Raw genomic sequence first — 16,443 nt, forward strand, 5'->3', positions numbered from 1 at the left:
CTTTCTTGTTTATTCTGGACCCTATTCGGAAATTGGCATCTTTTGAAATTTGTGTGAAATTGGCAAAATTGCTAAATTCTGACCACTGTACTGGATGGTTGAATTTCATAAATGGGTGGTTTCTTGCACCCATTCGATAGAAAAAACGGAGTTCTAGCGAAATATTCATGTTTTATGTCGACTAGTACAGTGAAATTGGCCGAAAATGGGGCTCAAAGTGGGCAAAATCGCCGATGCGTAAACATCGCCGAGACCGCTAACTTTGCGAGAGCATAATTCCGTAAGTTTTCTATCAAATTTCAAACTTTTGGTGTCTTTATGATCGGGAAAAGATTCTCTATCTTTTCATAAGAGAAAATAATTTTTTTTTTTTTAAATTTGGCCGACCCTGAGAACGAGTTTCGGAGAGGGCCTGTCGACCCTCAAAGGGTTAAGGAGATGCTTGTCTCGGAGATTCTTGTAGGTTTAGATATTGCTGGTAGCAACAGGCAGTTACTCATTATACTCAATATACAGAGAAGAATAAGTAATCTCTGAAATGCCATGGAATATATTTAGGAAAACAAGTATGCTCAAAATTCAGAGAAGGAAGGATACCAAGAAATAAGATGAAAGGATCAAGTGGATGAAAAACATGGCAGTACAAATAATATGAAGATGAGTATATAATGGTATTTCTAGAGGGTACTTTGTGTTTACCACCATGGATAATGAGCAGATCAAGATATTAACAATTATTTGTTGGAGGCAAGCTCAGCTCAACACTTACCTTCTCTTCTCTCGGATAATGTGAGCCACACTGGCACACAATGATACCACACCATGCCTGGCACTTGCTACTACAACAGAGACTGCTGCAGACACTGCAGCCTCCCTCTCCTGGGCCACTGATGAATCTATAAAACAATGCTATACTTCACAAATATAATTTAAGTTAGGTCACCTAACAGCAGTGTCACAATGTGGGTAGGGCAATTCACTGGTTGTAGGGTAGAAAATAATTTTTTTTTATAAAATAATACCTAAAGACTTTCAATTTAAAGGCCAACATCATATAAAAAACTGGTGTAATTTCTGCAGACATAAGTACACTGAAAATTGTGACCAGATTAGCTGAGGGGCAAAAGTAGAAAAGTTGATTTAGAAAGAAAAAATAGATATTAGGTTTGGAAATAAAGCTCACAATGATGGTGTTGACTAGTCTATGGTCTTGCAAATGAAATCTCCCACTGTAAAACAAAGCTTACAAAGTTCACTTCTAAAAATGCTATAAATAACCTACTTAATTACTTTTCTTGTAAGGAATATACAGTATACTGTTAATCTACAATTGCAAGTCTGATGTATATTCTCTGAAAATAAAGTTCAGTAAATTGACTTAGGTGCAAATACTCAGTCTTGGATGATTGTAATTGTCTTAATAAGTTTATTTAGGCACAGGTACACAAAAGTACAATTATCATACATGTGTAAATTACCTAGGATAACTCAAGTCACACAAAGTGACTTATTTCCATTGGGGTCTTTATACAGTATCATGTGTGTAAATTTAAGTGTCCTGTAGCTCAATTGCTAGCACACTCAGCTCACACACTGAGGCCTGGGGGGTTCAATCCCCAAAATGGGTGGAAACATTAAGACGTGTTTCCTTAAGACACCTGCTGTCCATGTTCACCTATCAGTAAAATAGGTACCTGGATATTAGACGTAATTTGCCAGGAATGCTCTGCATAACAAGGGACTTTCTATATAGCAGTATGTTTTTGATGTCAACCTGGCTTGTATATCTTGTGCATGTACTTGTGGAAATAAATATCATTATTATTTTTTTTTTTTTCTTTTGGGTGGAAGACATTTCAAGGACCCCAATGGAAATAAACCAGTTTGTCTGACCTTTCTGGGTCATCCCAGGTAGTCTACACATACACTATGTATAATAATGTATATAACTGTATTTATGTATACCTGTACCTGAATAAACTTACCTAGTAAGTTTATTTAGATACAGGTACACACAAGTACAATTATCATACATAATAAGATATGTGTAAATTACCTAAGACAACCAAAAAAGTCAAGGTGACTTATTTCCATTGGGGTTAACCCAAGGTATATTACGCATTTCTATTAGGGGTGATTATTCTTTTGGTTATATTTATAAGTTGTATAGTGCAAAATTAGGTTTAATTTAAGGAAGGGGGTGACAAGTTCCCTTCCTTGGATGAAGAGCCCCTTGCCAGCTTGAAGGAGCCTCCCTGAAGGGGATCATTAAGGGTGAGAGAAGAGGCAAGACCTACCCTTAATGTGGTGTGGGTTGTGAGGGAACTCATTAACAAACTCTAGCTCATCAGTGGGCCAGATGCTGGATGTGTCTGATGACCTGTCATCTCCCATGACTTCCGGATAACATTTCCGAGATGGAGAGCTGCACGTCGTTTATCTTATCTTCTTTTTTCCTCGTATTCTGCCCTTCCACAACTTTTGAAGATAATGAAGTGTTTGTTTGCGGAAACTTCCAAGAGCTGAAACAATTAGCCAATTGGCGTGAAAGATTGATTTAGTTCTTGATTCTTATTGGCTGAGAGGCAGTAATAGTGAGCAATGTGTCTCTCTCAGTACTGACCACCTGTTGATACATCAGCTAATAGTAATTGAGCTCTTCACACATACACACTTGTGATTGGTTAAACCAATAACCAAAACATTATCTGACAATGTGTTATTTATGAAATGTTACTTAAATTCAGAAGTCTTGAATTATAGTTTATTTTTTTATAACGTACTTTACAATTTTTTTGCAGTGCTTGCTGAAAACATATATGTAAACATTTAGACTTGATTAAACAGTTTCGTTTTATTTATTTTATGTCATCTTTTACATTATTAGTATTTCCTTTATAAATCAATAATATTTTGTGAAAATAGTAATACAATAGAGTTAAAGATTTTATATAAATGATGTTTAAAAAGAGCAGTGTTGTCATCCTGGCAAATGTGGTCGCTAACCATTATTACTGAGCACTAGCAGGAGATGACGTCTACTAATAATATAATAATAATAATACTAATATCATCTTTATTTACTACAAGTACATGTACAAGGTATACAGTCCTAGCTGACATCAATGACATACTACTATATAGAAAGCCCCTTGTTATGCAGAACATTTCGGACAAATGCTCTTCATCATTATTACAAAAATATATTATTGGTATACATATATCAAAAAAATATCTAATAGCACTTATAATTAATGTGTATTAAGGGCTATTTTACTAATAAAACTTTAAATAAAAAAAAGTTGGTCTCCATGACGTCATAGGGTCGCCTCCTGGCAAGGCTCAGGAAATATGATGGTGGGAAGGCGAGAGTAATCGTCTCCACAACTGGCTGTCATCGTTCATTTGCCGCACCTTATTTCAACATGTCTCTCGAGGAATTACAGTTGAAAATTAAGGCGTTAGAGGAGGAACTGAGGCAAGCGAAGCATGGCGGCGCTGCTCCACGGCAGAAGATCACCCACATGTCAGGTGAAGTGGTGGACACTAACCCATACAGGTGAAGCAGCCGCACATATGTTACTTATTGTCCTTCCCTTCTAGGGGAGGTTCTTTGATGATGGATAGGGCTCTTGATCTAGGAAATCGGATCTGTGCTCCAGTTCCCTGAATTGAGCCTTAATACCTTCCATCCTACCCCCCACAGGCGCTGTATAATCCCTACGGGTTTAGCGCTCCTCCATAATATTCCTAGGGAGGTTCCGTGATGATATTGAGGGCTCTTGATCCAAGCAGTTAGGCTTGTCCTCTAATAAATGAAGCTACAAAAAGGAAGGAGAGTGATTTCTTATATACCTAACACTGTGTACCTATTATGTTGCTGATCTTCTCTTTAATGTTAATGTCAATAACTCTTGTTTATTTTATTTCTACTGTATCTCCTTTTATTGTAATTGAATTTCACACAGATGACTTACTTAACTGTTGTAACTTTTAAGGTTATAATCATGACTGGCTCCTGCTGTAACTTACAGCTAGGATTTAAGTAATAGGATATTACAAGGACCCCAGTGGAAATAAGTCATTTTTTTTATTATCCTCGATGGTTTACACTCTGTACAATAATTGTACTTATGTGTACTTGTACCTAAATAAACTTGCTTACTGACTTATAACCTTTATGGGTTTAGTCATTCCCCATAAATATAATATTTATCCTTATTGTCCCCTAGTTCTTTATTTATAAAGGTTTTACAGTATACATATGCAACTGCAATAACTAAGATATTTATATTGAAATTTCAACATGCATAGTCTTCCTAAGTAACATTATATGATGACTTTAGTTGTCAAAAAGCTTTTAAATCCATTAGGATCCCTGGTAACCTATGATAACAAATAACAAAAAAAGGCACAATACCATGACTGGAACGATACACAAATAACCCGCACATAAAAGAGAGAAGCTTACAACGACGTTTCGGTCCGACTTGGACCATTTACAAAGTCACACTAACCAGAAGAGGAGCAGGACGGCTATATATAGGCAGGAAGAGGTGGTGGTAGTAGTAGTAGTAGTAGTACAAGAATGGTACATAATACCGACAAGATGAAATTAAAACACATGCGCAACACCCTTATCTTATTCTCTTGCTTCTTGGCTGGCCAAAACCCTCACTCCCTTTCTTGGTACTTTTTCTCCTGCCCACCTCCGTCACTCTCAAGACTTCATTGAACGGGTTCGCTCTCTCCCAACCTGTAAGATGCTTAGTCTTGACGTTGAGTCCCTCTTCACCAATGTCCCTCTTGATGAAGTCCTTGATTTCCTTAGAGAGAAGGCCCATGAAGGGTTTCTACATCTCCCTATACCTACTGATGTCTTTCTTGATCTTATCCGCCTCTGTGTGGACTCTAACTTCTTTTCCTTCCAAGGGAAATATTATTCTCAAACCTTCGGTGTCGCTATGGGCTCTCCTCTCTCTCCTGTCCTTGCTAATCTTTACATGGAATACTTCGAGACTGTTCTTCTTCCTACCCTCGATGTGCAGCCTTCACTCTGGCTCCGCTATGTGGATGACATCTTTGCCCTGTAGCCTCATGACTCCAGTCTTTCCATCCTTTTCTTGAAGCTCTTAATAATCTTGCCCCCTTCCATTAAGTTTAAAGCTGAATGGGAATCTAATTCCTTGCTTCCTTTCCTTGATGTCCATGTCCACCGCTCAGATACAGGTTTTTCCTTTTCCGTTTACCGAAAACCTATGCACAGTGGCATGTACATTCACTATTCCTATCATGCTTCCCCTGTCAAGAAAAGTGTTCTTATCTCCCTCTTTCTCCGTGCCCTCCGCATCTGTGATCCTCAGTTCCTTCCGGCAGAAATTTTCACTCTTCATAATTCGTTTTCCTGTCTTGGCTACCCTTCCCATTTCATAGACTCTTCCCTCTCACGTGCTAAACGTAATTTCTTCTCTCCCAAACACTCTACTCCTGGGAACTCTTCTGTCCTCTGCCTTCCCTACATTTCCGGTCTTTCTAATCTCAACAATTCTCTCCGTCCCTTAGACATCAAGCTTACCTTCCGCCAGACTAACACTCCTCGCGCTAATCTCGTTCATACCTCTCCTCCCTCTACAGATGTTCCTGGTGTCTACTCTATTTCTTGCTCCTCCTGTCCTCTTCAGTACTTTGGAGAAACTGGTCGATCTCTTTCTGACAGACTTAGGGAGCACAAAAATAGTGTTAGGCTTGCCGACACTAACAATGCTCTTTTCTGTCACATCAGAGATCATAGCCATCCTATTGACTGGTCTTCTGCTAAAACTGTCTTCCCTACTTCCAACTCGATCAGTCGTCATCTAGTTGAATCCTCTCTAATTCACAACTTTCCTTGTATGAATCTTAGCCCTGGCTTCGTCTCTGTAGATGCCTTCCTCTCCCACTACATTGTAAAATGCTCCAAACTTCACAACACCCGTGACTTAACCTGACTCCTCATTTTTTCTTTTTCTTCTTCTCCCTCTTCCCCTTTCCTCTTTCCTTTTTCTCCTCTGGGTTGTCTTTCTCTCTTCTGTCTCGTGTTTCTGTTCCTTCTTTATTTCACCACTTCCCCTTTCATGCACCTCTGTGCGCCTGCTCTCCCACTGTGGGCACCTAGCTCTCTTGCAGTGCTCCCCTTCCTTTGTATTTGACTGGCTCGTCCTCCTTATTCCCCACCTCCTCCTCCTCCTCCTCCTCCTCCCGCCCTCCCTCCCTCCCTCCCACCCGCCCACCCGCCCACCCTCCCTCCCTCCCTCCCTCCCACCCGCCCTCCCTGCTGCTGCTGCTGCTGCTGCTGCTGCTGCTGCTGCTGCTGCTGCTGCTGCTGCTGCTGCTGCTGCTGCTGCTGCTGCTGCTGCTGCTGCTGCTGCTGCTGCTGCTGCTGCTGCTGCTGCTGCTGCTGCTGCTGCTGCTGCTGCTGCTGCTGCTGCTGCTGCTGCTGCTGCTGCTGCTGCTGCTGCTGCTGCTGCTGCTGCTGCTGCTGCTGCTGCTGCTGCTGCTGCTGCTGCTGCTGCTGCTGCTGCTGCTGCTGCTGCTGCTGCTGCTGCTGCTGCTGCTGCTGCTGCTGCTGCTGCTGCTGCTGCTGCTGCTGCTGCTGCTGCTGCTGCTGCTGCTGCTGCTGCTGCTGCTGCTGCTGCTGCTGCTGCTGCTGCTGCTGCTGCTGCTGCTGCTGCTGCTGCTGCTGCTGCTGCTGCTGCTGCTGCTGCTGCTGCTGCTGCTGCTGCTGCTGCTGCTGCTGCTGCTGCTGCTGCTGCTGCTGCTGCTGCTGCTGCTGCTGCTGCTGCTGCTGCTGCTGCTGCTGCTGCTGCTGCTGCTGCTGCTGCTGCTGCTGCTGCTGCTGCTGCTGCTGCTGCTGCTGCTGCTGCTGCTGCTGCTGCTGCTGCTGCTGCTGCTGCTGCTGCTGCTGCTGCTGCTGCTGCTGCTGCTGCTGCTGCTGCTGCTGCTGCTGCTGCTGCTGCTGCTGCTGCTGCTGCTGCTGCTGCTGCTGCTGCTGCTGCTGCTGCTGCTGCTGCTGCTGCTGCTGCTGCTGCTGCTGCTGCTGCTGCTGCTGCTGCTGCTGCTGCTGCTGCTGCTGCTGGTGGTGGTACTACCACTGCCTATATATATATATATATATAGCCATCCTGCTCCTCTTCTGGTTAGTGTGACTTTGTAAATGGTCCAAGTCGGACCGAAACGTTGTCGTAAGCTTTTCTCTTTTATGTACGGGTTATTTGTGTAACCTATGATATAACAAACCAACAAATAGGATGATATGCACAGTATTAGGATATTTTACCCAGGAAATATTTTGCCATGAATGGCTTTTTCAGCCCTAGCTAGAGAAGCCATTTGTGGCAAAAAGTTTCCTCGATAAACTATCCTAATACTGCCCATATGTCTTATTTAATATTAGGGATCCTCATTTCAGAATAATAAATGTATAATATTTTTCAGGCTATATACACTTATAGTTTACATTAATTTGTTTTTTAGGGATTAAAAGCTTTCTAGATATTTTATAGGTGGCTTTCAGCCTTAATGACCCATGTGCTGTTAACATGAAAAACGTTTTAAGCATAATATGTTTAACCTATTCAGTAGCATTGATCCTCATTTGTTCATATCTTTAATTTTTCATTAAATTTGTTTATATTAATAAATTATTGTATAAAATATTTTGCCATGTAAAGAATGAGCTTATGTTGAAGTTTTGTATATTGTTGTAATTAACCCGTAAACGGTCCAAGCGTATATAGTATACATTTTTTCAACATTTGAAAGTATGTAAAAAAAGTAGATCTTCTTTTTGTTTTTTTACATTTGAAAATGTGTAAAAAACTTTGATCTGCTTTTTTTTTTGTTATATTTGAAAATGTGTAAAAAAATGTAGATCTACTTTTGTAGCAGTACACATGTGAACGTAGATCTGCTTGGACCGTTTACGGGTTAAAAATAACACTTCCACTGCGTCAATTACATTGACATTATCAACATCATGGAAGTCGTATTTACAGTAAGCTCTCTTATAAAGTTCCTTAGTATAGTATAAGTTTTTGTAACTGCAATGGAAAAAGTGCTCCAGAATTAAAAAGCATTCACTATGAGGGCTTTTCCATGTACTTTTCAATTTTAGATGTAAAATCAGGAGATTGAATCATGTGGCAAAAAAATTTACTCATGAATAAAGCTTTTGAATTTGATGTTAATTTAATGAGTGTGAATATTAATTCTAAATAATATATAGTACGTAACTTTATTGCAGTCGATTGATGGCATTGAAGCGTATGGGAATTGTAGAGGATTATGAAAAGATCAGAACTCACACTGTGGCGGTAGTGGGTGTTGGTGGTGTTGGAAGTGTGACGGCAGAAATGCTCACAAGATGTGGCATTGGGAAGGTGAGTGTACCTCATTTTTTTTACTTTAATACATATTTTTTTCCCCAGATCAGTCAGACTTGTAAAGTTATTTATCTTGAGTTAGTTTATGATGTTAGTTGATCACATTCACTTCTTATAAGCTTGATTTTGTTTCAGCTCTTGCTGTTTGACTATGACAAAGTGGAATTGGCGAATATGAACCGCCTGTTTTTCCAGCCACATCAAGCTGGACTGAGTAAAGTGGAGGCAGCAGCTAATACTCTTCACTTCATTAACCCGGATGTGACCTTTGAATCTCATAACTATAACATCACAACTGTTGATAATTTTGATCACTTCATAGATAGAATAAAGTGAGTTAAAATATATAAACTAGCATTTAATAAATACTATAACTACTGTAATTTGCATGATCTTTTATTATTCTTTCTCCATTTTTTTAGATTTCAGGTTCAGAAAGACGATGTTTATTTTTTTTTAATGTTAGTAGCATGACTAGAATTGTGCTGTGCAATATCAGCATTTGACAGTTATGTCTCGGTGCTTCATTGATTTGCTTGTTCATTTTTGTGTATATTCTTGAAGTTCTACTCCAGGTGAAAAAATTGTTGATCTTAGTCACTCTTGGAAACACTGCTAAAGGAATAACATGCCAACCATTTGTTGTGAAAGATTTTTAATGCTGCGAGACCCTGGGAAACATTAGTGCAGCCAGGATTAATATCAGTGGGGAGGGAGGGAGGGGGGAGGCTTAAAATGATAAGATGCTGAAAACAAAAGAAATTGTTTTTAAAAGTACATTTCCTTAATCTTTCAGATTTTTGTGCTCACTGGTTAATATAATGCATTGAAAATTAGCCATTAAATGAAAAAAAATTGATTGATTATATTTCAGAGTTTTTTGTATTTCCAGGCTGTATTGCTTGGGACAAATACTGTGTACAACAAATAGTTTTCTTTTAACATATTCTTGTGCAGTTCTCTTTTTGATATTGAAACAGTGCAATCATTATCTTTAAGATGCACTGCATTTGATGTGTTAAAGAAGCTAGTATGGTAGTCAGATTATTTTAACAAATACATACAGTATTAAATTATAATGCCAATTCTCTGTTCATTTAAATAAGGTCAAGCTTTTTGTATTTTTTGTGTGCATGTTTCTTTTTACAGACAGTTTTTACAGATTTCTATTTTAAAGCTAGGAATAAAAATAAAACTCAAAATTTGACATGGGAATAACCTATGAAAACATTACATTAATGAAGCATAGAGACTTATCTAAATGATAGTAAAATAAGATTAAATTTCATGAAAAGTTTAATTCTTGGGCAACATTCAAAACCTTTCAATGAAATTTGAAAATGTCTTTCATTAATAAAGTGTGAAAGACTAGATATAGTAGTTCAAATATAATTAAAAAATAAAGGCCAGTTTTTTAGAAATTGTAATCCTGAGCCAAACACTTCCAAATATCAAAGGAAACAACTATAAATGGAAAAATGTTTACATCAGCAGCAATAAAAAAATTAAATTTTGTTGTAATATTATTTTAAAATAGAAATACAGTAGTAACATTAGTAAGGCTGTACAGCAAAACTAAAAGAAGTCTGGCCTAATTTAAATGTTAGGATAAATTGCAAAAAAGTGAGCAATATATATTACTAGCTAAATAAAAAATATTATTCACTCAGGTGTGGCAGTCTAACAGGAGGTCCAGTCGATCTTGTTTTAAGTTGCGTTGATAATTATGAGGCTCGTATGGCTGTTAACCGTGCCTGCAACGAGCTGGGACAGTCATGGTTCGAGTCTGGGGTAGCCGAAAATGCTGTTTCCGGACACATACAATTCCTTATTCCAGGAGAGAGTGCATGTTTTGATGTAAGTATTTTAATGAATATGTTATGTTGCTTGCCATAGATATACAAAGTATGAGTTTGGTAAAATAAAGTTTTACTGAATTGAAAGTCTATAGTTAAAATAAATGTTTTGTTTGTAATAATGAGATACAGAGGTACACAAGGTAAAGTATTTAAATGGTGCAGAAACAACCTGTTTCTTTGATGTTTTGGAAAAAGGCAGGATTGTATAAAGAATAGCCCCCCAAAAAAGTCTTGAGCTTGTAGTATGGAATAAATTCACAATACAGTGGAACCCTGAATATGGGCCGTAACCCATTCCAGAAGGTCAGCCTAAATTCAAAAAGGCCTAAATTCGAAGCAATATTTCTGACAAGAATTAATGTAAATAAAGTAGGTTGGTAGACAGCAACCACCCAGGGAGGTACTACCGTCCTGCCAAGTGAGTGTAAAACGAAAGCCTGTGATTGTTTTACATGATGGTAGGATTGCTGATGTCTTTTGTCTGTCTCATAAATATGCAAGATTACAGGTATGTCTTGCTACTTCTACTTACACTTAGGTCACACTACACATACATGTACACATTTATTTATACACACTCATCTGAGTTTTCTTTGATTTTATCTTAATAGTTCTTGGTCTTATTACTTTTCCTTTTATATCCATGGGGAAGTGGAATAAGAATCTTTCCTCCGTAAGCCATGCGTGTTGTAAAAGTCAACTAAAATGCCGGGAACAATGGGCTAGTAACCCCTTTTCCTGTAAAGATTACTAAAAAGAATAAGAAGAAAATTGTCAAAGTGGGAAGTCTGAATGTGCGTGGATGTTGTGCAGATGATAAGAAAGAGATGATTGTGGATGTTATGAATGAGAAGAAGCTGGATGTCCTGGCTTTAAGTGAAACAAAGCTGAAGGGGGTGGGAGAGTTTCAGTGGAGAGGAATAAATGGGATTAAGTCAGGGGTTTCAAATAGAGTTAGAGCTAAAGAAGGAGTAGCAATAATGTTGAAGGATAAGCTATGGCAGGAAAAGAGGGATTATAAATGTATTAATTCAAGGATTATGTGGAGTAAAATAAAGATTGGATGTGAAAAGTGGGTTATAATAAGCGTGTATACACCTGGAGAAGAGAGAAGTGTAGAGGAGAGAGAGATTTTGGGAAATGTTGAGTGAATGGGTGGGGAGTTTTGAATCAAGTGTGAGAGTAATGGTGGTTGGGGATTTCAATGCTAAAGTGGGTAAAAATGTTATGGAGGGAGTAGTACGTAAATTCGGGGTGCCAGGGGTAAATGTAAATGGGGAGCCTTTAATTGAGCTATGTGTTGAAAGAGATTTGGTAATAAGTAATACATGTTTTATGAAAAAGAGGATAAATAAATATACAAGGTATGATGTAGCACGTAATGAAAGTAGTTTATTAGATTATGTATTGGTGGATAAAAGGTTGATGGGTAGACTCCAGGATGTACATGTTTATAGAGGGGCAACTGATATATCGGATCATTATTTAGTTGTAGCTACAGTTAGAGTAAGAGGTAGATGGGAAAAGAGGAAGGTGGCAAGAACAAGTAAGAGGGAGGTGAAAGTGTATAAACTAAGGGAGGAGGAAGTTCGGGTGAGATATAAGCGACTATTGGCAGAAAGGTGGGCTAGTGCAAAGATGAGTAGTGGGGGGGTTGAAGAGGGTTGGAATAGTTTTAAAAATGCAGTATTAGAATGTGGGGCAGAAGTTTGTGGTTATAGGAGGGTGGGGGCAGGAGGAAAGAGGAGTGATTGGTGGAATGATGAAGTAAAGGGTGTGATAAAAGAGAAAAAGGTAGCTTATGAGAGGTTTTTACAAAGCAGAAGTGTTATAAGAAGAGCAGAGTATATGGAGAGTAAAAGAAAGGTAAAGAGAGTGGTGAGAGAGAGCAAAAGGAGAGCAGATGATAGAGTGGGAGAGGCACTGTCAAGAAATTTTAATGAAAATAAGAAAAAATTTTGGAGTGAGTTAAACAAGTTAAGAAAGCCTAGGGAAAGTATGGATTTGTCAGTTAAAAACAGAGTAGGGGAGTTAGTAGATGGGGAGATGGAGGTATTAGGTAGATGGCGAGAATATTTTGAGGAACTTTTAAATGTTAAGGAAGAAACAGAGGCAGTAATTTCATGCACTGGTCAGGGAGGTATACCATCTTTTAGGAGTGAAGAAGAGCAGAATGTAAGTGTGGGGGAGGTACGTGAGGCATTACATAAAATGAAAGGGGGTAAAGCAGCTGGAACTGATGGGATCATGACAGAAATGTTAAAAGCAGGGGGGGATATAGTGTTGGAGTGGTTGGTACTTTTGTTTAATAAATGTATGAAAGAGGGGAAGGTACCTAGGGATTGGCGGAGAGCATGTATAGTCCCTTTATATAAAGGGAAAGGGGACAAAAGAGACTGTAAAAATTATAGAGGAATAAGTTTACTGAGTATACCAGGAAAAATGTACGGTAGGGTTATAATTGAAAGAATTAGAGGTAAGACAGAATGTAGGATTGTGGATGAGCAAGGAGGTTTCAGAGTGGGTAGGGGATGTGTAGATCAAGTGTTTACATTGAAGCATATATGTGAACAGTATTTAGATAAAGGTAGGGAAGTTTTTATTGCATTTATGGATTTAGAAAAGGCATATGATAGAGTGGATAGAGGAGCAATGTGGCAGATGTTGCAAGTATATGGAATAGGTGGTAAGTTATTAAATGCTGTAAAGAGTTTTTATGAGGATAGTGAGGCTTGGGTTAGGGTGTGTAGAAGAGAGGGAGACTACTTCCCGGTAAAAGTAGGTCTTAGACAGGGATGTGTAATGTCACCATGGTTGTTTAATATATTTATAGATGGGGTTGTAAAGGAAGTAAATGCTAGGGTGTTCGGGAGAGGGGTGGAATTAAATTTTGGGGAATCGAATTCAAAATGGGAATTGACACAGTTACTTTTTGCTAATGATACTGTGCTTATGGGAGATTCTAAAGAAAAATTGCAAAGGTTAGTGGATGAGTTTGGGAATGTGTGTAAAGGTAGAAAGTTGAAAGTGAACATAGAAAAGAGTAAGGTGATGAGGGTGTCAAATGAGTTAGATAAAGAAAAATTGGATATCAAATTGGGGAGGAGGAGTATGGAAGAAGTGAATGTTTTCAGATACTTGGGAGTTGACGTGTCGGCGGATGGATTTATGAAGGATGAGGTTAATCATAGAATTGATGAGGGAAAAAAGGTGAGTGGTGCATTGAGGTATATGTGGAGTCAAAAAACGTTATCTATGGAGGCAAAGAAGGGAATGTATGAAAGTATAGTAGTACCAACACTCTTATATGGGTGTGAAGCTCGGGTGGTAAATGCAGCAGCGAGGAGACGGTTGGAGGCAGTGGAGATGTCCTGTTTAAGGGCAATGTGTGGTGTAAATATTATGCAGATAATTCGGAGTGTGGAAATTAGGAAAAGGTGTGGAGTTAATAAAAGTATTAGTCAGACGGCATAAGAGGGGTTGTTGAGGTGGTTTGGTCATTTAGAGAGAATGGATCAAAGTAGAATGACATGGAAAGCATATAAATCTATAGGGGAAGGAAGGCGGGGTAGGGGTCGTCCTCGAAAGGGTTGGAGAGAGGGGGTAAAGGAGGTTTTGTGGGCAAGGGGCTTGGACTTCCAGCAAGCGTGTGTGAGCGTGTAGATAGGAGTGAATGGAGACGAATGGTACTTGGGACCTGACGATCTGTTGGAGTGTGAGCAGGGTAATATTTAGTGAAGGGATTCAGGGAAACCGGTTATTTTCATATAGTCGGACTTGAGTCCTGGAAATGGGAAGTACAATGCCTGCACTTTAAAGGAGGGGTTTGGGATATTGGCAGTTTGGAGGGATATGTTGTGTATCTTTATATGTGTATGCTTCTAAACTGTTGTATTCTGAGCACCTCTGCAAAAACAGTGATAATGTGTGAGTGTGGTGAAAGTGTTGAATGATGATGAAAGTATTTTCTTTTTGGGGATTTTCTTTCTTTTTTGGGTCACCCTGCCTCGGTGGGAGACGACCAACTTGTTGAAAAAAAAAAAAATAATTAATCCATTCCAGACACCGAAAAATATTAACAAAAAATACATTTTTTAAAGATTAATTATAGTTTTACATACACAAAACAATGAGAACTAAATAAAATAAATAAATGAACATTTAAATCACTATTACATACCTTTATTGAAGACTCTTGTTGGCTTATGGAAGACAGGGAGAGGGAGAGAGGGAAGGGTTATCCCCCTCCATAAGGACTTAAGGTATCAAAGCCCTCTCTGAGGTTACTTCCCTCCCTGCATGCCTGATACACTCCCTGCCTCCCTTCCACACTCCCTGTTTCACTGCTACACTCCCTGCCTCCCTGCTACACTCCCTCCCTCCATGATACACTCCCTGCCTCCCTTCCACACTACTTGCTTCTCTGCTACACTCCCTGTCTGCCTGTTACTCACTGCCTCCCTGCTACTCTCCCTCCCTCCATGCTACACTTCCTCCCTCCATGCTACACTCCCTCCCTCCATGCTACACTCCCTCCCTCCATGCTACACTCCCTCCCTCCATGCTACACTCCCTCCCTCCATGCTACACTCCCTCCCTCCCTTCCACAGCATATGTGTAAAGTGCCTAGGATAACCCAAAAAAGTCAGTGACTTATTTCCATTGGGGTCCTGCCTCCCTGCTACACTCCCTGCCTGCCTGCCTGCTACACTCCCTGCCTGCCTGCCTGCCTGCTACACTCTCTGCCTGCCTGCCTGCTACACTCCCTGCCTGCCTGCCTGCCTGCCTGCCTGCCTGCCTGCCTGCCTGCCTGCCTGCCTGCCTGCCTGCCTGCCTGCTACACTCCCTGCCTTCCTGCTAAACTCCCTTTTGCAACATTAGCTTCCTTGATTTCTACTTTCTTTGCCAGGATGGAAGTGATTGTTGATTTGGATTTCACATACATCTTGGCAAGTTCTAGCACTCAAACACCACTCTCCTATTTTTCAATAACTTCTTTCTTGAATTCTATCGTGTTTCCCACTTTCTTTTCCAAAGGGCTGGCACTCTGAACTTTCTTTGGGCCCATGGTGGCTTATTTCACAGTCACATTTAATAAACAAGCACAAAAACCAATGGATTTTAAGGAAATGTATGGATGAATGCACAGAGTATATGCTCACTCACTGAGAGCCACAGGGAGACTGACTCACCTACGCAGCGGTGTCCCAGTGGGAGGTGGGCTGACCCATATAATACGGCTGATTTACGAGGCACCGGCCGAAATACGGAGCAAAATTTTGGCCCTAAAACCAGCCTAAATACGAATCAGCCAATAAACGCAGCAGCCGATATTCGGAGTTCCACTGTAACTGGTTAATTAAAAAAGTGATAAAATATTCTGGAGCGCAGATGTAAAAGCATAATTATAGGTAAACCTATATCACTGATCCAGATTAGTAATAAAGCTACAATATATTTAACCCTTTCAGTGTTGAGACCCCTGATCCATAACTCATGCTCTGTGTCAAAAAATATTTGACAAAAAAAAATTCTTAACCAAAATCTTAAGAATATTTTTCCGAGTGTTATAAGACAAAAATTTTTTTCCTTGCAATCAATACTTACCGAGATATAGAGACATGAAGTTGACAAAGTGAACCGCTTACAGCAACATCGACGACTGCCACTCACTCGGTAATATTATTTTTACTTTTATTCTACTTTTTTCTTTTTTTAGTATTTTATTTTTTTTCAAGTAACTTTTGTGGCCTGTGAGACCAGTATAGTGCATAATGTATATATATCCACTCGTATGCAACACAATAACCACACAAACTTTTTTTTTTTTTTTTTTAACAAGTCGGCCATCTCCCACTGAGGCAGGGTGACCCAAAAAGAAAGAAAATCCCGAAAAAGAAAATACTTTCATCATTATTCAACACTTTCACCTCACTCACACATAATCACTGTTTTTGCAGAGGTGCTCAGAATACAACAGTTTAGAAGCATATACGTATAAAGATACACAACATATCCCTCCAAACTGCCAGTATCCCAGACCCCTCCTTTAACCCTTTGACTGTTTCCGACGTATAAATACGTCTTACGAGCCAATGTTTCTGACGTATTTATACGCACAAATTCTAGCGGCTTCAAATCGAGCGCCAAAGGCCTGGTAGGCC

General features: G+C 39.6%; 2 protein-coding genes across 3 annotated transcripts in view; one reads left to right on the top strand and one right to left on the bottom strand.

The window, feature by feature from the left end:
- Positions 1-2,598, bottom strand: part of LOC128700005 (uncharacterized) — a 22,336-nt gene extending 19,738 nt beyond the window's left edge. For both annotated transcript variants that reach the window (XM_053792890.2, XM_053792889.2), the window contains exons 1-2: positions 2,298-2,598; positions 770-896 (exon numbers count right to left, since the gene is read on the bottom strand). In XM_053792890.2, the coding sequence (XP_053648865.1) occupies positions 770-896; positions 2,298-2,394 (224 nt within the window). In that variant the 5' untranslated portion in view covers positions 2,395-2,598. The remainder of the gene's footprint in view (positions 1-769; positions 897-2,297) is intronic.
- Positions 2,599-3,345: 747 nt separating this feature from the next.
- Positions 3,346-16,443, top strand: part of Uba5 (Ubiquitin-like activating enzyme 5) — a 29,200-nt gene continuing 16,102 nt past the window's right edge. The window contains exons 1-4 of the mRNA XM_053792894.2: positions 3,346-3,559; positions 8,282-8,417; positions 8,556-8,752; positions 10,091-10,277. Coding sequence (XP_053648869.1) covers positions 3,426-3,559; positions 8,282-8,417; positions 8,556-8,752; positions 10,091-10,277 — 654 coding nt within the window. The 5' untranslated portion in view covers positions 3,346-3,425. The remainder of the gene's footprint in view (positions 3,560-8,281; positions 8,418-8,555; positions 8,753-10,090; positions 10,278-16,443) is intronic.

This window comes from Cherax quadricarinatus, chromosome 64 (assembly GCF_038502225.1).
Source record: "Cherax quadricarinatus isolate ZL_2023a chromosome 64, ASM3850222v1, whole genome shotgun sequence".
Lineage (NCBI taxonomy): Eukaryota > Metazoa > Arthropoda > Malacostraca > Decapoda > Parastacidae > Cherax > Cherax quadricarinatus.